Source organism: Ammospiza nelsoni, chromosome 7, assembly GCF_027579445.1.
Source record: "Ammospiza nelsoni isolate bAmmNel1 chromosome 7, bAmmNel1.pri, whole genome shotgun sequence".
Classification (NCBI taxonomy): domain Eukaryota; kingdom Metazoa; phylum Chordata; class Aves; order Passeriformes; family Passerellidae; genus Ammospiza; species Ammospiza nelsoni.
This window is the reverse complement of record NC_080639.1, coordinates 2193371-2217794: the sequence shown is the minus strand read 5'-3', so window position 1 is coordinate 2217794 and position 24424 is coordinate 2193371. Positions and strand designations below refer to the sequence as shown.

The 24424-nt window shown below is 46.4% G+C and overlaps 1 protein-coding gene across 7 annotated transcripts in view; it reads right to left on the bottom strand.

Annotated features, from left to right (window-relative positions):
• The window catches only part of SPP2 (secreted phosphoprotein 2), a 117980-nt gene extending 94336 nt beyond the window's left edge, over positions 1 to 23644 (bottom strand). The window contains exons 1-9 of one of the 7 annotated variants that reach the window (XR_009418786.1): positions 23473 to 23644; positions 23254 to 23378; positions 21853 to 21975; positions 20671 to 20781; positions 18541 to 18595; positions 17219 to 17329; positions 14543 to 14578; positions 13707 to 13805; positions 11014 to 11285 (exon numbers count right to left, since the gene is read on the bottom strand). Coding sequence is in view for 4 of the 7 variants with exons in the window: in XM_059476147.1 (XP_059332130.1) it covers positions 17229 to 17329; positions 18541 to 18595; positions 20671 to 20781; positions 21853 to 21975; positions 23254 to 23378; positions 23473 to 23581 (624 nt within the window). In the remaining 3 variants the exon portion in view is untranslated. Of the gene's footprint in view, positions 1 to 11013; positions 11289 to 13706; positions 13806 to 14466; positions 14500 to 14542; positions 14579 to 16386; positions 16508 to 17218; positions 17330 to 18540; positions 18596 to 20670; positions 20782 to 21852; positions 21976 to 23253; positions 23379 to 23472 lie in introns of those variants that run through there. The other 6 variants (XR_009418788.1, XR_009418787.1, XM_059476146.1 and 3 more) reach the window with 6 other exon arrangements.
• Positions 23645 to 24424: the final 780 nt, after the last annotated feature.

The following is a 24424-nucleotide window of genomic DNA, read 5'->3' as shown; positions in this document are numbered from 1 at the left end:
TCCCATCCCAGAAGAAACCAGAGCACCTGGCTCTTGTCCAGCTCTTTTTTCTCCATCTCATTAGGATGACACATCTTAGAGATCTTTATTCTCAAAGGCTTCCCATCCAGCTCAGCAGCAATCCCATGTTAGGGGCTGCATTTGCCAGCATGACCCTTGGTGGTGTTCCATGCCCTGGAGGCTTCAGCTGGAGACAAAACCTTTGTTTATTTCAGCAGGAGCCACCTTTGCAGCCAAGGAAAGTCTGCAAGGCCTGGTTTTTCTGGGCTCACACAACTCCACTGCTTCAAGGAGAGCCCACAGCGGTCACACAGAGATCCCATTTATGCTTTCTTGTTTTAATCCCTTAATTTAAAAAAGATTTAGATGGCACAGAAAGGAAGGAAAAAAACCACCCCAAAAACCTGACATTTGGATGCCTGCCTCTTGATGTTCAGCCAAAAAGAGGCACAGCTGCTGTGCCACGCTGGCATTCAACCATCACAGAGCCCAAGCATGTGGCAAAGCCAAATTGTGATTGGTGATGGTTCCCAGGAGGAGCCACCCAACAGCCTTGCTGTCAGCAGGAGTGAGGCAAAGGATGGCCCCTGTGGTTTCCTGAGAGTTCCTCATCTCCTGAAGTCAAGGCCTTGCAGAAGGTCAGCCAAACCCCCTGGCTGATGACCTTGTGCTCATGGAGCTGCCAAGCACCTGAAAGCCACCTCAGCATTTACAGAGTGGTGGCACCCAGCCCAAGGGCTCCACCCGAGCCTTGAGGAGCACACACTCCTCAAAACACAGTTTTAATGTTGCTAAGAAGGAGCAAAGAATGACCAAAACATAGAAATACGTTGGATTTTTTTGCCCCTTAACCTTTCTCCAAGTCATTCCAGAGCTTGCGTCCAGCCTGGTGAGTAACCAACATAGTTACAGAACTGCTTAAAAATCCAGCTTTTTAGTCCTCTGACAATCAGTTTCATGGCATTTTATTGCCCTTGGGGAAATGAACGACCTTGACACAGAGCTGGTTTTCCCTGTGCAGCTCCCTGACTCTATTTAGCAGCAGGAAAAGCAGGAACAGAGCCCAGACTGGTGTTACTCAGAATATCAGCTCAGCTTCCAGGATTCTCGGAGCAGTCACTCAGGGAAAGGGAGAGGTGAAGAAATATGGCATTTTTGTGCTGTATATATTCCATACATCAATATCCTCCTAATCAACAACAGCTGAAGAACTGCAGAGTGCAGGGGGAGAAGAAAATCCTGTAGATATTGAAGAAACTTTTATATCTATAAATATATCTATAAATATAATGTGGATACGTGCACATCCAGACTTAGTCTCCAGCTAGCCCAGCCAGCTGGCATTGAATAACCAGGAGATGCTGTAAATTTTGGGACAAACAGCATCTCCTGGGTGCAGCTCTTGCTCTAATTGTGTTGGCATGATTATTTTTTCCTCACGAACAGGACGGGGCTGCTGGGGTATGTTCTTTGAGCTTTATTTGCAGCATCAGCCTCATCACATGGCTGAGACAGTGGGAAGATGGCAAAGCTCACGTACAGCCAGCAGCAGCCAAAGATTTCTTTGTTAAAAGTCACTTTTAAAACTTTCTAGCCAATTGCTAAATTTACAGACAATTGTTCTAGCTAATTACTAAAAGTATACATACACTTGCTTCACACAATGCTTGCTTGTCTTCTTGCTATTAACAATACACAATACTCCATTATTAAGCTTAAAATCTTCTACTATCTTGCTAAGTATATTTTCCTGCAGTTTTAAGGTCTGTCTTAGCTAAGCCTGAAACTCAAGCTATTGTTTAATGTCTTTGCTTGCTGTGCCATTGCAACTTTTTCTGCTTTCAGACTTTGCAGTTCTAAGTTTCTCTGCTCTTTCTATTTCTAAAGCCTGCTTTTCCAGCTTTCTGAAAATCTTCTTACCTTTACTATTTCCCACACTAATTTTGGTGTTTTATTTTGGAGGGCATAGCCACTTGTTAGGCCACACCAGCCATGGAAAGCCAACACCCGTGTCTGCATTCTGAAAGAAAAAGGTTCATCTGATGGGTCCAGGGAGGAAGGTTCTTCAAGCCACTTCCTAATGGACAGGTTTGTGGCTGTAAGTATTTGGGTATGAGCAACAGGGATCACACAGAGGAATCACACAATGATGCCTTTGTCTTCTGAGCTGGCAAAGAACCCCAATCCCTCCAGGGCATGGTTATGTCATTGCAAGGGCTGACTCTATTAATCTAACAGCAGATGCAACCAGTTCCCACAAGCACTCCCCTGGTTCCAAAATCTTCCAAGGAGTTGGTGGGGGGCAGGGGGGGAAACACACATCAGTCTCTTATTTAGACTGCACTGACACAGCTATCAGTGTGACAGATTAGCTGTTATTGGAACATCCTGCTTGCCTGAAAGAACTATCTGCCAGGAAAAAGCAGAATGGGGCCTGAACACACACCTCACACCCCAAAGTTACTACTATCCCCACATAAACAGCCCCTGGAAGCCCAGGAGACACAAAATCCCTGATACACAAAAAAAAAACCCCAGGTGTTCAGTGGATGGCAGGGAAGGTAAGAGAAAAACCAATGTGTAAAATGAGATTCAAATGAAATTCTTTCTATTTGAGCTGCCTGAACAGAGAGAGTGAGATCTGTGCAGATGGCAAATGCTGAACCAAATGATGAGTCAACCCTCCAGACAGGGGGGCATATTTTAGACCCCAGGGGGTGCAATGAAGCCAATGTGAGGCTGACTTGAGTGATCTCCTTGCCTTCTGGGAGATGCTGCCCTTGCACTTGTTCCTCTGCATCCCTCACACCCACCCAGCTCCTCTTGGCTCGTGTCTTTGGCTTGCTCCAAACAGAAACGCAGCCCCGCGCTGGGATAATCTCACTATTCCATTAATCATTTATCTCATCAATCATTTCCAGCCATTTCCCTTGGGCCACCCAGCCTTGCCTGCAGCTGCCAAATTTCAGGCTCGTTTCATCTCTAACCTAGTTTCAGAGCTGCCTTGTCTCCCTGCCTTTCATGTTCCCAGCTCGTGTTCCCCTCGCACACTCGAACTGGCTGTCCCTGATCAGGATGAGGGGGGAGAAAATGAGGGGAAGACAGACTTTTTGGGATTGTTGTGTGCTAAAATCAGTGCCTTGGAGCCAGATGGCGGCTGGCTTGTTTAATTCTCCTCGAAAAGTGGACTCAAAAGAAGAAATAACCTCAAAGTGGGCAGCAGTCCATGCTAGCAAGTGCCTACAGGTCTGTGATCAGGGCAGAAGGTTTGTGCTCTGTGCCCCCATGCAGCAGCATGTCCTGTGGTGACATTAATTGGGATTAGTGCAAGGGAGCCCAGGCTGGGCTCAGCCATTCAGAACATCATTTGCCAGCTCTGGAACAAAGCTGTTGCCACAAATTTTTAATGCTTTAGGGGCTGGGGAGGTGTGGGTTTGGCACGGCAGTCGCATCACTCTGCTCTTCCAGAGGGGAAGAGATCAGACATCCAAGGAAGGACAAGGCCAAGTGCTCACAAGACCTTCAGCTGAGCCTTTCCTGAGCTCTGCCATATGTCATGGGCTGCTAAGAAGTGAATTTCCCACTCCTGGCAAATCTCACATATGGGCAGAAATGCCTGCCCTTAGCTGAGAGGTGAAAAGCATCTCTTCCATGTAAAGATCTCTTCTGTTCTTCCTTCTCTCTAGGAGGGACAAGCAGGAGAAACTTTTGGCAAACTGGCCCTTGGCTCTGGGAGCTTCCAGGTGAAACCAGCCCAGCTCCTTCCACTCGGGCTGTGCCAAGGGTGGCAGGCCTGGGAATGCTTCTGGGGATGGAAGGAAAACCACCCACACCAGGTCCCACAGAATGAACAGTAAAGAAAAAGAGAGAGTTTTAAGCCCCAGACTTCAGCCTTGCAGTTTCTCTGGTTGCTCAGAGGGGCGGATTCCAAAGATCCCACCCAGCTCCTACAAACCGGGTTCCCGGGTTCTGGAATCCCCTGCCAGGCTGAGAGCCCTGCAGAATCAGAGCGTGGCTGTGAATGCAAAACAGGGGCAGCCTCCTGCACCAGCAGCATTCACATTCAAACCCTGGCAGGCTCCAGCCTCCCAGCACATCCCTGTGGAATTCCAGCCCTCTGCTCCCAGCTGAGCTGCTCTTCTCCAGCAGAGCTGTGACTGTGTTCACAGGGGTTTTCAAATGAGGGAAGAGACGAGAATGTTGACTCCATATTTCAGAATGTTTGATTTATTATTTTATGATATATATTACATTAAAACTATACTAAAAGAATAGAAGAAAAAGTTTCTCAGAAGGCCAGCTAAGCTAAGAATAGGAAGGAATAAATGAATAACAAAGGTTTGTGTCTGGGACAGAGAGTCTGAGCCAGCTGACTGTGACTGGCCATTAATTCCAAACATCCACATGAGACCAATCACAGATGCACCTGTTGCATTCCACAGCAGCAGATAACGATTGTTTACATTTTGTTCCTGAGGCCTCTCAGCTTCTCAGGAGGAAAAAATCCTAAGGAAAGGATTTTCATGAAAAGATGCCTGCGACACAGAGCCAACGCTGCAAATGTCAGTGGACACGAGCACCACACTGAGAATCTCTGCTCCTGCTCACCGTGGCACCAGGCAATGCTTCCAATAAACAGCAAAATCTCTTCAAAAATAGGAGTTTTTAGGGGAACTGGATTGCTGGCAGCTTTATGCAGAGTTGTTTTAGCCAGAGAGAAATGCAGAAGTGTCGGGACATGGCCTGTTGCCCAACAGCAGAGAGGAACTACAGAGTCATTTTGTGATGAAACAGCCACAATCAACAGTCATTTTAAAGAGAGATACAGTCATGCAATCATGGCAGAATACCAGGGCCTGTTATTTTGGCTCCAGGCTTTGGTTCCATCTTCTCTCAGTGAACTGAAATCTCTGACTCTCTCCTAAGAGCACCCAACCCCTCCCTCCTGGTCTTTCCTCAGACACCTCCCCTTCAGAGGGTGTATTTTCAAACTTTGGCATGTAAGCTTTCAGGACAAAAAGCTGTGTTTTGGTTCACTGAACACAGATCCGCTGCTCCAACCCTTTAAAAGGGGGTATGTGTCTTTCTTGTTGCATAAACCTCATGTATTTGAGTCCCTTTCCCTCTGCTGGGAAAGGTGATGTGGGGCCTGTTCCAGAAAATTCACCAGCAGGACCTGTGAATGCTTTAAAAGAGCTCAAGAAACTGGAAAAATTGCATGGACAAGTGTTTTTTTTTTTTTTTTTTTCTGTTCTCTCCAAGAGGATAAAAAGCTGGCAATTAATAAAACACCAGCTTAGAAAACCAAACAACTCAAAGGCTTTTGCAATCAGTTCTAGCGTTACCTGTAGTCAGAGCTTCCTCCCTTCAAAATACCCTGGAAGACCATTCCACTAAGCAGGAAAGGTATAAAAACATTCCTTAGCAGCCCCTGCATCAGAGACCACCCCAGGGTTTTCTCTTGTGTCTTTTTTATCCAATCTATCTGCTCCCAAAGCCCCTGGCAAGCCTAGCTAATGGGGATTTCTCACCCTTGAACAAGAGTGCCTGCAGTATTCAAACACAAAAGGAAATTAAAGACCTCTGAAACACACACAGAAAAAGTTGTTGGGGTTTTGCTGCCCCATCTTTAGGTTGACAGTTGGACTCGATGATTTTAAAGGTCTTTTCCAACCTAAAAATTTCAACAAGTCTATCCCAGTAACCCACATGTGGCATGTAGCCCTAGGCTGAAACGTTTCTGGCCCCCATTCTTCTGCACAGGACCTCTTCTTGATGTGATTATGGGGTTTCCTTCACTCTTTCAGTCCACAGCCTCCCATTTGGGATGCTGGGGTCTTTTTCCTCTCCATTATTCATTCCAGATCAGGAGGCTCAGCCAGCAGCATCACCTTCCCTCTGCTCAGAAAAAAATATTCCTTCTCCACAAGCACATAAGATTCTTTTTAAACTGTCATTAATCAAGGCCTGTAATCCCTGGGATCCTGCCAGGCTTTGTGGTTTTCCTGGTGGTCTCCTCCTTCAAGTCTCACAGATAAATAATTCCCTGAACCAGTTTGGTCTCTGGAGGCCAACACAAAATCCCAATTTCCTTCTTGGGCTGCGTTTCTCCCAGCTTAATCTCCCCCTTATTTAATCTCCAACGAATATCTAGATAACTTCCAGGAGCTTTACTTCCTTGGGAAAGCTAAGACCCATGTTTTAAGCTCCCCTTTTCAGGTCTAACGCTGGTTTTCCAGCCTAGACTCCTTGTTTGTCACAGGGGACAAGCAGTCATCACCACCCTCTCAGAAGCCTCCACCAAGTGCAGGCACTCCATTTCCTTCAGAGAATTCCCACTGTGCCATGAGACGCAGGCAACAATTTGTCCTGGGAGAAAAATAAAAAAAAAAAAACCAAACAGGGAGGGGGCAAAAATCAGGATTTTTAAGGCAGCAGGAGGTTTGAAAGGAGCAAACACCGTGGCAGCTGTGAATGTCAGACAGCAGCAGATTTCTTCCTGGTTGTGGAAGCACTAATTAGCACACCTAATCTTGAAGAGGCATTAGGATGCTCTTGCCAAAGTTAAGCAGCTGCAGTGAATGAGCTGAGCTCCTGACTAAGGGCTGAGATGGGAGCTGGGAACAGGTAGAAGGCTTCAGCTCTGAAATCAAACCCTCTCTGAGACAAGCAGCATTTATTTCTCTAGATTTCCTCTTACCAAAGGCACTGCACACCCAAGGCTGGGAAATCTGATTTAATGCCGTTTTATCAAAAAGGATAAGTCTGTCATGCAGGAGAAAGAAAATTCCACTGTCCATGGAGTAAAAAGCAAAACCATCTTCGTGCCTGGAGCAGAATTTAAGCTCTGGGCTGCCACAGGCAAAACAAGCACTCCAACCTGGCCAGGATTTTTTGTCTCAGTCATTTCTCCTCTGCATCCCCTGCTCTCTTTACCACTTAAACACACCGACCCTCTTTGCACAAAGGTCATTTTATCACACCGCTGGCCAGAAATCAGAAGAAGGGGGGGGAAGGGGAATAATTTGAGAAGGGAGCTGCTGCCTACCCTTGTATTTGTTCAATCCTGACATCTAGTGGGCATCAGCACCAGCGGGAAGCCAGGAGCAGGAGTGGCCAGACAGGCTCACCGGCAGCCCTGGGATGTGCCACGGGTTCTTTGTGCCCCAGAGGATGTTCCCCATCCTCAGCACAGCTCTGGCTCCTCGTGATCCTCCCAAGTGTCCGCGCTGGACTCGCACTTGCAGACCTGCTCCATCCTCACGCTCCTGGTGTGAAAGCACTCAGGTCCTGCTCCCAACAGCTCCCCACTCAGAATCAGGACATGCATCTGGCAATTGATGCCTCTTCTTCCTTTCAGAGAGATCATCCAGGGGTCAGGCTGGACGAGCAGCCTGAGCTGAGGCTGCTGACAGCCGAGCGTACGCCCGGAAATCTCCACATTCCTCCAGGATGAGCAGCAGCCTTCTCCCTGATATGGGCTGGGCTCCATCCAGCTGATCAGCTCTGCTCTTTGGGAGCTTTTTTTGGCTAGTTCCATGTAGCACTGAGCCCCTCTTTATTGCTGGTAGCTCCACCCATTCCCAGTTAGCCATGTAAGCAGAATTTGATGTACGGCTGCCAACACACTGGTGCCAGTGGTGGCACAAACCACACCAGTGCCTGGCAGTGACCACAGAGTCACAGACTGGCCTGGAAGGGACCTTAAAGACCATCTCAGGGCACATTCCACTAGACCAGGTTACTCCAAGCACTGTTCAACCTGGCCTTGAACACTTCCAGGGGTGGGGTGTCCATCACGGAGCATCTGTGCCATGATGCCAAACAGAGGATCTGGCAAATGAGATGCTGTGGCACCCTGGAGCCCAAATTCCACAAGTGCTGACTGAAGGGAGAGAAGGGAACTGAGCCCAGTTTTTTCTGCAGTATCACTGCCTGGTGTTGCCCTTCATCCATCCCATACCACAGGAATTCCTGCCCAGACACTGTCAGCATAAAAAGTGTCACGGTGAACAAAAAACCAAGCAGAGAAAATGAATGTGAAAGGAGTGATTCTGCCGTGGATGCAGGTTTTAGAAGTCAGCACTTTCCACCCTTCCCTGGGGACAGACTGCAGTGCTGGAGGTCTGGGCAGGGTGTCCTGTCCCATGTGGGGACAGCGGCTGCCGTTGCTCCCGTTCATTCCCCAAATCACTACACAGATCCAAACTCTCACTTCTTTCCTCACCCTACAACTGCTTTGCATCGGAAGGGTGACAACATTTCACCTTCTGGTAGGGCAACAAAGCTCAAGCAAAGTCCCTGTATGCACCAATGACGAGACCTCAGCCTCACCCCCTGTGGCTTTGCTGTCTCCCTTCCATTTTTTGCTGTCCCAGAGTTTCTGAACAGCCTCAAAGTCTGCAAGAGGAGAGAATTTCTACTCTGCACATTCCTTCCAGGGCAAGTAGTGCCTCTAAGGGTGAGGGGAAAGCTCCCTCCCTGTCCCTGCTGCTGCATAAATCTCCACTCCCCAAGCAAAATCCAACAACAAAACTCAAGGTCTGCTTACACAGCCCAAACTCTCAGCCAGGGGAGCTGGAAAGGAGCATCCCTAGCAAGGGTCATTGGTGTGTTGGAGCACCGAGTGCTTGAGTCAGCAATTTGGGACCAGGAAAGGCTCAGGAAAGTGATGTGGACAAAGGAAATATTGCTCCCTGCTGCCAGATAAACATCTGCACAGCAGATGCCACATCAGCTCCTCCTAGGTGTGAAGGCATTTGCATGTGTGCAGCCAGGAGCTTAAAGTACACTGCAATCATTTTGGCTAGGGGGGAAGAAAAATGAAAAAAACAAAAAAACAGAAAAACCAATCATTTTGGCTAGGGGGAAGAAAAATGAAAAAAAAAAAACCAAAAAAACCAAAAAAGGTGGGTTTTTTCCCTCTTTTTTTTTTTTTTTTTCTTTTGGTGTGTGTGAGTGTGTAGAGAAGTGCACATTTAATTATCACATATTAGCAAAATACAGAGTCATAAAATATCCTGAGTCAGAGGGGCCCACAAGGATTGTTGAATCTAGCTCCTGGCCCTAAGAACTGCCTGTTGGGGAACTGGGAGAAGCAAAGCAAGACTGAAACAGGGAAGAGTGCAAGCCCAGCTGAAGCTGTTTTCTCTATCAGTCCACCTCATCCCTTCCAGGAAACAAGGCCAGGTCTTGGAGAAACAGGTCAGGAAGATCTTCTGCTCACCTGGGCCAGAAAGACATGTAATAAAAAGACCTGAGCCACAATCTCTTGAGCTCAGGAGTTTCAGAAAGCACCTAGGCTGTTCCTGTCCAATGAAGAGTCATGGTTCTACCTAAAATCAGCACAAATAGCTGAAATCAGCCCTATTGGAAAAGAAGATGCTCAGCAAAAATTCGGAAGAGAGATCATGGACGACTCTGGCACTGGGTGTTCAGAGCAAAGGAATCATGGAATACCAGGCTGGTTTGGGCTGGAAGGGACCTTAAAGCTCATCTCATCCCACCCCCCTGCCACGGGCAGGGACACCTTCCACCATCCCAGGCTGCTCCAAGCCCCATCCAGCCTGGCCTTGAAGGTTCCCAGTCCAAGCAAGGTCATGGATGAAGGTCATCCAAGCAAAGCAAATCAACCATGGAAGAGGAAAACATCACTGTCTCTGTTAGACCTTTGTCAGCACCCTCTGCTCCCTGCTACCATGGTGGTCATCGAGGGCTCTGACTGCATCTTCTCAAGATTTTGAGGTGGAAATTCCTACAAATCAGGTTACCTCGCTGCAGTCGGGAGGGGAAAATAGGTGAGAGTCAAACTGGGTGGGACAATGGCTTTAGAGAGAAAAATTAGTTGATTTTGACTAATAAAGCCTTAAAAAAACCCAATAAGAATCCCCCAAGCTGCATAACAACCTTCCATTTCCCAAAGAGCTGCAGGGTGGGCTCTGTGCAGGAGGTGGAGAGAAGGGGATCAGGATCGAGATCAGGTTTAGGACCAGGATCGAGATCGGGATCAGGATTGGGATTGGGATCAGGGTCGGGATTGGGATCAGGATTGGGATGAGGGTCAGGATCAGGATCGGGATTGGGATCAGGATCAGGGTCGGGATCAGGGTCGGGATCAGGATCAGGATCGGGATTGGGATCAGGATCAGGGTCGGGATCAGGGTCGGGATCAGGATCAGGATCGGGATCAGGGTCGGGATCAGGATGAGGATCGGGATCAGGATTGGGATGAGGGTCAGGATCGGGATCGGGATCAGGGTCGGGATCAGGATGAGGATCGGGATCAGGATTGGGATGAGGGTCAGGATCGGGATCGGGATCGGGATCAGGGTCGGGATCAGGATCAGGATTGGGATCGGGATCAGGATCAGGATTGGGATCAGGATCAGGGTCAGGATTGGGATCAGGATCAGGATTGGGATTTGGATCAGGACTAGGATCAGGATCGGGGTCAGGGTCAGGATCAGGATTTGGTTCAGGACTAGGATCAGGATTGGGATCAGGGTCAGGATCAGGATCAGGGTCGGGATTGGGATCCGGATCAGGATCAGGATCGGGATCAGGATTGGGATGAGGGTCAAGATCAGGGTCAGGATTGGGATCAGGATCAGGATTGGGATTTGGATCAGGACTAGGATCAGAATTGGGATCAGGATTGGGATCAGGGTCAGGATCGGGATCGGGATCAGGACTGCTGAGACCTTTCCCAGGTGAGGAATACATCAGAGGTGTGCTCTAACCTGTCTTTCTTCCAAAAGCCATTAGTACCTGACAATCACCGTCATTAGCAGCCCCCAGCTCTCCACATTAGCGACCAAGAACTCATTAAAGCCAAATTCCTGGCGGGCTTCAACTCCATCCTCTGGATTTGGAGAAAGGCTTCTCTGTCCGCAGCTGCTGCAGCCGGGAGAGACAGGAATTGAGTGTGGGTGTATTCGTTTGAATAATCAATAACTAGCCGGGAACTTCACAGAAAATTATAAGCAAAGCAGAAAGAAACACCGAACAAACAAATGGAATAATGAGGTTTTAATAGCATCATTATGGGACGGTGGAAACATCCTGGACACAGCTGAATTGGAGTTCTCCCAGGGATACCTAACACATCAGAAGGGCTGTTGATGCATGAGGGTGTATTTAGCATCTCATGAGCAGAAAGGGAGTTTGGGGAAAGACTCTCACTCCACGGAAAAAAAATTTTTTTCACCAAAAAAGGAAAGGCCAAGGCATCAGGTTCTTTCTCCCCATGCTGGATCTTTGAATCTTGATTCTTCTCATTCTCCAATCTGCTTTAAAAACAGAGAGGAAGGAGAAATGTCTGAGAAATTGTCTCAGAGCCATCCTTGGGAAAAGTGTATTCAGCTTCAACAAGTTGCTTAATGATTTGCTTCCCACCCCGTGGAATCTGCAAAAAGAAACCTGCACATGCAAAACATTTCATATGTGCACAAATGTCGTGGCAGGGGCTAATTATGGTAAAAAAAAAAAAGGAATAAAAAGAAGCAGACTGTTAGAAAAATTAACAACAGTGAAAAAAGGGACACAAATCTACACATATTGTCAAGTCTCAAAAGCAGAGATGGTCGAGGCTAGAAGCTGATGTATGGTCTGCCCTGAAATGGATCTGAATGGAGAGTACAGCATTCAGAAGAAATGGGAGATGTGCTTTTCCAAGGGAACATGTGACAGCTTCCCCAGCACCCCAGAGCCCACACTGTGTCTTCAGCAAGTTGGTCACCATGGCAACTTGAGAAATTTTTCTGTGAGACAATTTTGTTAGTAAAATTTTAGAGATTATAGATTCGGGCAAGAAAGGAGAGTCCCCACGTGTGGAAGGGATTAAATATAGCGACTCTCTAAGAACAGCTTGTGCAGGAGCCGCTGAATCCTGCCTGGAACCAGGCCCAGGCCCAGGCCTGCAGCCCTGGGGATAGGGGATGCCAGCACCAGCCACTGCAATCATTGCTGGGGACCAAGCAGGAGACAACAGGAGCAACAGGAACCAGAGGGATCACGGGAAATTCCAGCTCAGTTTAAAGAGAAAGTCTTCCCCCAAGAGGGCTCCTGTGTGTGTGTGTAGCCCACAGAGGATGAGGGATCTCTATGCCATGGTATTCCAAGCTCAGCTACACAGCCCTGCTTTGAGAGGGCCCTCCTGACTGTGTCATCCTTTGATGAGCTCATTTCTAAAACCCAGCACTGAGCAATAGGTTGAGAGCCCTTTCTGTCCCTCCAGGGAAGGAAGTCCTGTTGGTTTTCTCCTGGAATTAGACAGAGGGGCCTGTGAAGTGTAAGGGATCATCCAAGCTCCAGGCCCTCCCTAAGCAGGAACAATTTCCTCCATGTGGCTGTGGGCCTAATCCTTCAAAACACATCAAGAAGAGGGGGAGGACAAAGGGCAAGACCAAAATTGCTGCTGCTCACAGCATGGGGAGGCTGTCACAGCAATTCCCTCTCTGCTCCAACACCTCTGCCACGCTCTGACCCCTGCAGCAGGACAGGTCCTGCCTGGCTCTGTTTGCCTCTGAACAGATGACAGCACGCTGTCCCCTGCCACAGCACATCACAGCTGCCAGGTGGCACCGAGGACTCGGCCAGCACGGCCAGGTTCTGTGATAAAACAAGCATCCTGACATTTCCCCAAGCACCAAACTGCTCCCAAAGCCCATCCAACACGGAGCTCACACACCCTGCCACAGATCCCACCCTGCAGGGATTCTCCTTCCCTCTGCTGCTTCACTTTTCTTTTTTTTTATTTTTTTTTTTTTTCTCCCACAGAAAGCAATAAGCAGCTTTATGAGGACCGTAGAAAGTGGGTGGGTGAGCGGGAGAGGCAAAAACAAAGACATGAGTGTCGCAGACATCTTTTCATGTAAAATCCTTCCCTTAAGATTTTTTCTTCCTGAGAAGCTGAGAGGCCTCAAAGACAAAATGTAAACAATGATTGTCTGCTGCTGTGAAATGCATCAGGTAAATTTTTGATTAGCCCATCTTGGATGTTTATAATTAATGGCCAATCAAGGCCCAGCTGTCTCGGACAAAGACAGCTGCCTTTTGTTATCATTCTTTCTTTCCTTTCTATTCATAGCCTAGCCTTCTGATGAGAAATTTTTCTTGTATTCTTTTAGTATAGTTTTAATGTAATATATATATATCATAAAATAATAAATCAAACCTTCTGAAATATGAAGTCAACACCCTCGTCTCTTCCCTCATCTAAAAACCCCTGTGAACACCATCACACATGAGGATATAAAACCACAACTAAAATCAAGCAGCTCCTTAATGAGGGCACTGGCAATTAAAGCTCAGTTTTCCACACCCTAGGAGAGCTGAGAACCCTGCTCTGCTATTGTATTTACAGGAGACAGATAAACAAGCACCCATTTCAGTCTGAAGGTCAGATCCTGGATTTCTTAGGTGTAAGAAGAGGCCCAATGCTGCCTGATACTCTTCCATTAAAAAAAACAGCTCTGATATTTAAGGATGCCACTTCTGCACGTGCAGTGCTGCTAATCAGCTCCTCAGGACTGCCAGCATCGAGCTGTGCCAGGTGACAGAGTCCTCACTCAGGGAGCAATTGTACGGAAAATACAGAAAACTCGAGGAGGAAATCACAGCCCCTTGGCTCAGCACTGAAGGAAGCTGATTTCCTGTTAAATCACTTTTCTGGTGTGATTAACGAGCAAGACACAATCAGCATTCACCATCTACTTGTATTTTGCAAAGGCAGGAACTTGCTTCTTGATTTTCCCATTCAAGGACATGAAGTATTGCTGGGGAGACTCCAGATGTAATTCACGGGCCTGCAGAAGAAAAAGCTGCCTTAGGCAGGTGATTTTGGGACAGCAAAGCATCAGGGCCCTTTTGCTCCCTGGGGATTAAGGTGGTGGCAAGTTTGAGGCATTTTTTAGGCTCCTCTTTGCAATTCAGAGCCGCATCAAGCAGATTCCAGCTCAGGTTGTTAACAGGTGATCAGCTCTTGTACAGCAGCTTTTTCCCCCCTCCCATCACTCCCTGTGTGCCTGAACTATTTATGTGAAAGGCTGGCCCCAGAGCATGCCACGGGAATTTCACAATCTCCCCAGTTTGGAGATGGACGGGGAAATAAATCCAGAAAATCTGATTAGGACTTGTCACTGAAGTAAGCTCATTAATCATTGATGGGGTTTTTCATATTCAATTTCTAATTCCTGCAGGCACCAGCAGACTGGTGGATCTGAAGACTGCAGACTTGAAAATGTTCTTTATGTAACAATGGCACTGATTTTATTTTTTCCCCCTCCTGAATATTTAGCACATTCTAATAAATAAAAAGAGCTACAAAGCACCAGTGAGTTCATTTAGACCGGCTTCTTGCACAAAGTCAGGCACGGAATTTTCCTGAAATAATTCCTGAAGCCAAAAAGATAAGAAGGCCTAGCTCAGAAATGTAAAATCCAGCATGAAAAGCTGTCAGCCACTTGCCTGAGCAATTTTTGCAGCAGTCAGTTACCCGTTCTGGAGTGTAAAAGAAAAAAAAAAATCACATTTCATTCCTTACCTGGACTTGTCTAGCTTCGCCTGTCAGCACCAGGTTCTTTCAGAAAGAGATGAAAGTCTCCTATTATTGAATTGCTATTTCCCCAGCCTCCCCCAAAATGGTCTCAGTTAAGCCAAGCCAGTAGAGCCTACTGCCATTTCAAAACTCAGCACTCATTTCCCATGCCCCCACCAAGCCCTGCATGGCTCGTAATAATGCCAGCCAGGATCACACATATGCCAAAACCCAGGAGAAACAGCAGGGAACAACTTTTCCTGGCCTCAGACACATGAAATCTGTTTAATTTTTGGCTTCAAATGAAATCCTCTAATTCTGGATACCAGCAAAATGAGGAAGATTCCTTTCCAGGCCTTGCAACTAATAAGTCAAATTGATAAAAGTAAGAGGAACAAGGGGCTTTGGGGGCAGAGTTGATATTCTCTTTAAATCTCCTGATGTATCTGCCTCTGACAAGTCCAAAACCCAGAAAACTCCTTGGAAAAAACAGCTCCATAGCCGACACATGCATGAAATACAGCTCCATAAATGACACTTGCAACCAATTTCTAAAAGCAAGCAGAAAGTATTAAATTTCAAACTGCTCTGGGTTTCAAGAACCATAAATTTCTCCCTGCTTGCTTCATGCTCTGTTCTCAGGAAGGTTTTACATCTTGCTTTTGGGTTGGAGATTTGTTAGAAGTTAGGCACAAGAACACAAAGCATTTCTGAGTGCTGCTGAAAGGGGATAGCTCTCCTCCAGAGCCAGAGAATTGAAGATACCTAGCACTGCCCAAAAGGCAAAGAAAAGTCAGAGATTCCTGTAAGAAGACAGGCAGTGATTAAAAAGGGCCTATTGGCTTTAGTGGCTCGGGGATAAACCAAAATAGCATATGGATTTAATGAAATGATTCTTACAAACACAGCAGAGAGCCTGGGTTTTCCTTTGATATCTCGTTTCCAGGAGAGCAGGAGCCCTGTCTCCTCCAGCACATCGAGGTTTACCACGGATATGCTTATGAGTAACATGTGTTAGCTTTTGGTGAGTCACCGGTGCTAAATTCCATCAAAAACTGTCTCAGTTTCCAGCGCAGCAGGCTGGAGCTGAGCTCCACACGCAGGGAGCACTCAGTTCTGGCAATGCACAGGCACACAGACCTGCTAATGATATGTACCCGAAGAAGCCTTTTTAATCACAAAGACAGAGCACTAAGTAATTTCCTCTCCCCAACCACTTCAAACCTGCTTAGCACGCCAAAGAATGAGCTCATTCCGTGCTGCTAAAACTCTTTCAAACCACTTCCCTTTAGATTAAGGCACTGAGAGGGCAGGTAAAGCATCAGCAGCAATTAGAGCTGCTCCCACACAGAGCCGCAGAGGCAGGTCAGCAAAGGTGATTTCTGTAGGATAGGCTCTGCCAGCTCCAATAAATCACGGCTGCCTTTCATTAGCATTCCCGTTAATTGGCTTCCAAACATCTCCTTCACGGATTTTCCAAGTGCTTCTCCCCACCGTGGTTCTCCCAGATGCCTTCAGTTTTTGTTTGAGGAGCTGTGTGGCCCTGGGGCACTTGACTTGGCACAAAGACAGGACCATTCCTCCACATCCCCTCTCTGGATATGCTCCAGCCCCTCACTGTCCTTGTGTGAAAAATGGGCATTTTATGATTGGCTTTTTGCAAATAATAAAATGAATATTATATGTGTTATGTTAGAAAGTGATGCTGTATTCATTTTCTTAATTAGTGTGTTAAATATAGTTTTAGGTTATAACAAAATGTTAAAATAGAAACTATGCTATGTAAGATACTTTTTTTAAGAGAGGAGCAAGGTGCTCACACCAGATAGCAGCCACAGGACACCCAAATCTTTCAGAGAAAGAGAATTTATTGCTCCATTATCAGAAGAAATGAACTTCTTCCCGCCTCGCTCAGCCCTGAAGATGCTGTCAGGATTCAGAGGAAGAAGCTGACACTGCCCAGACAGAATCCTGTGTTTGAATGGAATTTATGCATCATGTATGAGGTGTATGAATATGCAACAGGCTGTTGCTTTTAAGGGTTAATCCTCTGTTAACGTGTGTCCTTTTTCAGGCTTATTTTGCCCAGAAAAGGTACCCAGACTGTCCCTAACTCTTTGTTCTTATTGTCTTATATTGTCCTAAATCCTAATTGTCCAAATTTTTATTACTCTGATTATATTACTATTTTTATAGCCATTTTATTACTATTAAACTTCTTAAATTTAAAAAATAAGTGATTGGTGTTTTTCAAACTTGTCACAAGGAAAATGGGGGTGAAAAGGCCAGAAGCCTACACCAAACTCAGACTCTGAGTTTACAGAAGGATTTTCCTGCATGCTTTGCACACTGCCTGTACCCGCAGACACGGGTGTATATTGGAGGATACAGAATGGACAACTCAAAAGTGAGGCACAGCCACGAGCTCTGGAGGTGGGGTGTCTTCCAAGGAGATAAAAGTCCTTCATGCTGAGCAGTCACTTCCCATCCTGCCACAAAACCTGCAGACCCAGGCTATATAAAAGCTAAGCCTAACCTTAAGTCTACCCTGACCTGAGCCTCATCACCACGGGTGGTGCAGATCAGAAAGCTGTAGGAGCAGCAAAGTAGGGATGGCCTTTTGCAGCCCCAGTGTTCCTGGAGCTGTAGGCTCTGACTCTCCTAGCCCTAGGCCACACTCACCCAGGCCAGGTTATTCCATCCTGTCAGGGTTGGAGTAGCTGGGTTTGTTCCAGTCTCCACGGCGGCTGCCTCCTCCCCTTGAAGGGAAGGCTTCAGGAGCAAAGGCATCATCTAAAAAAAGAACATGGAGAAATCTGTAAGCATAAGATGCTTTCAGACTTGTGTGGATTGTTGCCCAGAGAAGCTGTGGCTGCCCCTGGATCCCTGCAAGAGTCCAGGGCCAGGTTGGATGGGGCTTGGAGCACCCTGGGATAGTGGAAGCTGTCCCTGCCCACATCAGGGGGTGGAACAGGATGATCTTTCAGATCCCTTCCAACCCATACCACTCTGTGATTCTAGAATAGACAATGTTCAGCACTGCATTCTGCACTCACGTAGTGGTTATGAGAGCACAAATCTGGCAATCCAAAAAATGGATAAACCTCAGCATGGCCTGGTTGGCAGGACAGTGGCCTCTGCAGTGCCCTGTACCCTAAACTAGACACTCCTCTGCAGGGGAAAAAACAGCTGCCCATGTGTTCAAAACTGCAATGCAAGATGTTTTCCATTCCCATCTGTATGGCAGATTACCTTTGTCAAGTGGGCAGTTTGCCATATCTCTCTCTTTGAGTGACCACATTCACACCTCCCTCAGGAGGGGACATTGCTGATAACAGTGACTATTGACTATTGAATGTCACTGCATGGCTGATAAGAACTAGAACATCCCATTGGGAGATGTGAGCCCAGAGGGAGGAGCCAAGCATTGCTACCCAGATATAATCCAGAGGTGTTTGAGACACCAGCACGGCTTTCTCCACGGGATTCCCCAGAGGAACAGCAGCTGCCTCTCCTTCCACTGGATCTTCAGAGGAAGAATACATCCTTCTCTACAGATCCCCCTGCTCCAACAGAAACACCACTGCAGGAGGGCTGCAGCCACATTTCCAATGGGACTGCCACCAACACCCTGACCCACAGGGTATCAGGCTGGGTTCTGACTCTGTCACTGTTGTTCTAGTGTACTGCATTGTTTATTTTATCCTTTTATTTCTTTTTCTTCCCTATTAAAGAACTGTCATTTCCTGCTCCCATATTTTTGCCTGAGAGCCCTTTAATTTAAAATTTATAGCAATTGGGAGGGGTGGGGAGGGTTTACATTCTCCATTTCAGGAGAAGCTCCTGCCTTCCTTAGCAGACTCCTGTCTTTCCAAACCAAGACACCATGAGCAGGAGCAAACAGCTGATCTTTCACATTGACCTCTCCCTCAGACAGATGACCTTGAGATGTTCCAAGAGGAGAGCACAGGTCAGGGCATTCCAGCATGGCAGAGCTGCCTTACCTTCCCTGGGAGAGCTGCCCCGCCTGTCAGGGGTCCTTATGGGCACGTGCATCATCTGGAAATTAAAGACATTTCTTTAAAAACCTCGCCTGGCAAGAAGTCCCACCTCTCCATCCCCTCAGGCACGAGGTGATCACTAAAGTAATTCCAAACCTCATTCTTAATTTTGCTGCTAACAAGATTACTGCTGGTGCTCCTGCAATCCAGGGCTTGCACTCCATGATCCCATCAAACTCAGGGTGTTTATTCTGTGATGCCAGCCTCAGTCAATCACTGTCTCAGACATCTTTTATGGAAAATCCTTTCCTTAGGATTTTTCCTCCTGAGAAGCTGTGTGGCCTCAGGAACAAAATGTAAACAATGGTTATCTGCTGCTGTGGAATGCAACAGGTGGATCTGTGATTGGTCTCATGTGGATGTTTGGAATTAATGGCCAGTCGCAGCCCAGCTGGCTTAGACTCTCTGTCTGACCCACAAACCTTTGTTATCATTCCTTTCTATTCTTAGTTTAGATAGCCTTCTGATGAAATACTTTCTTCTATTCTTTTAGTATAGTTTTTAATGTAATATATATCATAAAATAATAAATCAAGCCTTCTGAAACATGGAGTCAGACACTCGTCTCTTCCCTCATCCGAAAACTCCTGTGAACACCGTCACAAATCAGAATTCCTTCCCCCATCCAAACAGCACCACAGGTGCACCAACACCACCTGAGCCAAGCTGAGATCCCCTGAGCAGAGTCACAGCTCCACAGCAAGAGCTGCAGTGCACTTGCTGCAGCCCTCTGCAGAGGGAAACACTTTACTTTTCAAGTGCAGTAATTCCCTTTGGCATTTATTCCTTATTAACATTGCAGGAAATATATTCCCCAGCAGGAATATGGCAACAGCACTGAATTTTAAGTGACAATTTAAGGAAGACTTAAGGGGGAAGATGTCTGCTTGTAAAAGCAAGTGTTTGTGCTGAGTGCCCTGTTAAACAATGGTAATGTCACCCCACAGAGGACTGGCTGAACATCCCAGCCTGTGTTACACATTCCAGAGCTCCACATGCAGTCTTTCTGCTCTGCAGAGCCAGGCTTCCTGGGGTGAATGGAGATTTTGAGGAAAAAAAATAATAACTGAAGAGCTAATTTGGCAATTCAAGCCAAGGAAAAGTAACAAAGGATCCTATTTGCTTACAAAGTGGCTGGAGGGGAACTTTTCACAAGGGCTTGTAGTGACTGGACAAGGGAGACTGGCCTTAAACTGAAGGAGAGCAGGGTGAGATGGGATACTGGGGAGAAATCCATCCCTGGCAGGGTGAGCAGGCCCTGGCACAGGGTGCCCAGAGAAGCTGGGGCTGCCCCTGGATCCCTGGAAATGTTCCAGGGCAGGCTGAGCAGGGCTTGGAGCAGCCTGGGATAGTAGAAGGTGTCCCATGGTAGGGGGTGGAACTGGATGGACTTAAAAGTTCCTTCCAACCCAAACCATTCTGTGATTCTACAGTTCAACTTCTTCATTTAGCTCCCTGAAATTTCCAAAAATAAAAGCTCTCCGTATCCTTGCTTGCTAAATTGTGTACCCTCAAGCACAACACCCACTGTAGAGAGCTGTGCTCTAAGTGCAGACACACAAGTTCAAGAGTCAGTTCATGGACAAAGTGGACACCCTGGCACAGTTTGGAAACAGTCAGTAAGAATTCCCAGGTTAGGTCAGCATTGAATAACACCCTCAAAGCCAAAAAAGAGCTCAAAAAGGGAACAAAGATCTCAGCAGACCAAATGTCCTTGGGCTGTGCTGGGAGCTGGGTTTGGTAACAGAGCCAGAGCCACAGGGATTTGTGTGTGTGTCCAAGAAGTGCCAGTCACTGTTCTCCAGGCCCATACTCAAGGAAGGAAGTGCTGGAGGTGATAGATGTGCCAGACTGCCACAGTGTCACCCTCTCCCGGGCAAGGGCAGAGCCCTCAGCTGATGGAAAGGGAAGTGTCACAGCTGACAGCTGGATTTCAAACTACAGCCACTGTCCTGATCCAAACCTCCTCCTGCAACAGGAGCACACACAGACACCTGGACTTCTCTTTAAAAGCAGAATTAAGCAGAATTTTCACTCCTCCAGGCAGCAAAAATGGGTTTTCCCCTTCCTCACCTCCTCGCTGCTCATGGATTCAGAGCTGAACGTACTGCGATGGCACCGCACGGTGAGGTTGGCAATCAGCCCCCCAGAGACTTCCACAACACTCCTGCAGGAAGCAGTGGGCTGCAACAGAACAAAACAGAGCCAATCTCACAGAGCAAACATCCAATACCAACCCTCAGTGGTGGTGGGAACCTGCAGAAGGATTTCAGAAACAAATTCAAAGAGAAAGAAATCAGAGAACAATTTTACAACGTGTTATGGCCCCCCAGCTATGTGTTGTACAAACCTCTGAGCCTGCTTGGGGTAGGAGAAAACCTCCACATCCTTTTCACAGCTCAGCACAAAGAGAAGGGCAGTGCAGGGCTATGCCAACAGCAGCCCCAGCTCTGAAAGTTAAACTACCCTCAAAGATGTTGTCTCTGCAATTGGACAAAAAACTGCAGCTAAACCCGCACTCAAGTTTTGAAAACGTATCCTCACACTACCATATTGCCCTAAGAAGAAGAGGAGGATTGTGTCAGTTTAGAATACAGGGATGACACTGCAGCAGCCAACTTTTGAGTTCCTAAAGAAAAAAAGCAAAGCAATAACCGAGAACACTGTGTGGTGCCATCTACACACATATGAGCTGCTTAGCTCCAGAGCAGAGAGGAGATTAGGCCCAAGGAACTGTGCACAGAGAAGTCCCAAGTCTGTGCACAGACTCAAAGACAATGTATTTCCACCAAAGCTGGTGATTTAAGACTCAGAAGAGAGCAAGAGCTGTGTCAAGAGCCTTTTTATTTCAGGCTGAGAGTGAAAAATCCAAAAGAGATCAGCACTGTGAGCACACAGGGGGGATCTGCATGACATGTAAGGTAACCCTTCATGTGGTGCCCAGATAGGGGAAAGCAAGTGAAACATCAGCTCTTAACTTAGAGAATAAGCCATTCCTTCAAGGATTTTGCCCCAAAAGCACACATACCTTTACCACACGCTGCTCCCAAAAACAAATCCTCTTTTCAGCTCCCTGCCCTCCCCACTGAGCAGGCAGAAGAGCTTCCCACCACTGACCCTTCCCACCCAACGCCCACTCCATGCTGCAGGTTGTATAAAAAGCAGCCGGCCATTCCTCACCTATCAGCACCAGCAGCACTGCAGCCCTTCCCCTGCATGGAGGGGAGGGTTCCCAGTGCCAGCAGGAGCACCTACCACGAAAGGGCCACTTTTGAAGTCACAGGTGGAGGGGTCTCTCCCCGAAGCTTTGGTGCACACGGTCTCGCGGATGCTGAAGCGCAGATCTAACCCGTAAGTATCGCTGTCCCACGTGTCCACCTGGTGAGAGCAGGGTCAACACAACACAGAATTAGTCATTTTTTATTATTCCTTTATTTTTTCTCATAGTCCAATCAATGCTTCAGTGCCACCCTGATTTTTTAAGATTTTCTAAGCCTTCTGATGTTTACATTTTTGTAACGAACTTTCTCACGCACTTTCTGTAAATAACTTATTGTTTTGCATTCTTTTATGGTGGAGGAGAAATTTAATGGACAGTTGGTTTGTCCAGTGTCATTGGAGAGGTGGCACTGTCACCCTCCAATCCACTGTCACTTTTGGAAATCTATAAATGTTGGAGTCAGAAAATAAACTTCTCCTTTTTACTTTGAGAACAGCAGCGTGTCCACATCATGTTATTTTGTGTCTTACAGTGACACTTTAGCTCAAGATGGGAGACTTAAAAAGAAAATTTTAAAAAGCAATGCCCCAAAAAACTCCTCAACAAACAACAAATTTCCACTACTTTCAAATACTTGCGGGTTTTAATCCAAATTGTATAAACCCATATGTCATCTTGACATTCATTCTCGCAGAGACTTGATACAGGCCACCTATAGGAACAGAAAGGTTCTGAGGGTCTTCAGGAGCACGGACATCATAACTTTGAATTAATAAGTTTTAATAGAAAGGAAGGTTCTGAAGGTGTTCAGGAGCATGGACATTATAACTTTGAATTAATAAGTTTTAACAGAAAGGAAAGTTCAGGAGCATGGACATCATAACTTTGAATTAAGAAGTTTGCACTCCTTCACTTGGGGAGTATCCAGTACAATTCTGAGCACCACAAATTAAAACATATAGGGGTTTCTTGCTTGCACTTAGTCTCTAGCAGATTTAAACCAGAATTGGTGCATAGAGACAGACGACATAAATAAAGATCAGAGAAAGAATCCTGAATTGTGGGGGCATTTAACCAGCGAAGAGCTCCGGATGAGCCAGGGTGCTTGATGCCCAAAGCAAAGCAGTTCGCTGGAGGTATTTAAAAACATCACATTTCAACAAAATCCTACAAGACAACCCTGAAGGACTAGGCATGAAAAACCACTCTAGACATGAAAAATCTGAATTCCTTATTTATCTTAATTACAAACTTACATACGAAAGATATTTAGGTTCCTGAAGCTGTAAGTTCAAATAATGGCCCAAACTGCTGCTCTTTCAAGCAGCATCAGCCAACTCCAACTAAACCTGAGTTTCCAGGACTTATTGAAAAGGAGTTTTCCATCCCAGGAAAGCTCATTTCAGGTAAAGGATCTCTGTTGTCTGTGTACTTACACCCATGACTCGGCTCCTGACAACACCATACAGGTTTCTGCTCCATGACTGGGAATTGATCCGGGCAATGGAAGCATTGAGAGCCTCCTCTGTGACAGGGAGGTCGTAGTCATACACTGGGAACCCTGAGAGGGAGGCACAGTTCCATCAGAAGTCCATTGGAGGATTATACTTTTCCCCCCAAACCACCCTAAAAAGGAGGACAAGGCTCCAACTTACCTGAACATGAGAAAACGCTCAAAGTGAGGAGGAAAATTATGATCCTCATTGTGTGTCTTCCAAAAATCCTCCAGGCTTTTTCCTTTCCAAGCAAGGATTCCCTGTGCATATCCCTCTGTCTTTATATAAACGCAGCCTGACCTTCCCACAGAGTCCAAGCTGTGCTCCAAACATTGCCCTTTAAACAGAATTGATCCAAGAGTAAATATTTGTTGTCAGCTTTTCTCCATTTAGCAGTAATTCTCTGATAATCGATGGGCTGCGGTGCCTTTTTCCCACTACTAAATTCCCCTCTGGAAAGCACTGAATTCCTGATATGTTTGTAGCCAAAGGCTACTAGAATCCAGTTATTTTGTCCTCTTTTAGCCACCAGTTTTCCATGCAGTGAGCCAATTCTGTCCTTAGCACTGGACCCAGGACATTCATGTCTTGGCAGCACCTGGGAGCACTTCCAAGTTGGCATTCCCTGAGGATTCCCCAGCACCAGAGGGGAATTCAGCCACGAGGAACTGCCACCATCACCCTGCAGACCAAAGCACCCATGAGAATCTTTCTAGACACCAGGCACATGGCAGATCACTGGGACACGCAGTTTCTGCCCAAAAGTTAATGGGATTTTTGGAAAATGATATTGGAAACTGAAGCTTTCAAGCAAACTCACCTGTTGCTGCCTGTTCACAAGGCAGAGGTGGGCGTAACCATGTCCATTCTGAAGGGAAAATGAGTGAAAATATGTGAAAATAGTGAAAATATGAAATATTTAATTAAAAATATAAATATAAATATAAATATAAATATTTTTAAAATTTGAAATGTAAATTTTAAATTTTAAAATATAAATATATACATTTAAAAATATATTTATAAAATAATGTAAATAGCAAAAATATGAAAACGAAAAAATGTGGGAAAGTATGGGAAAATATGGGAAAATATGGGAAAATATGGGAAA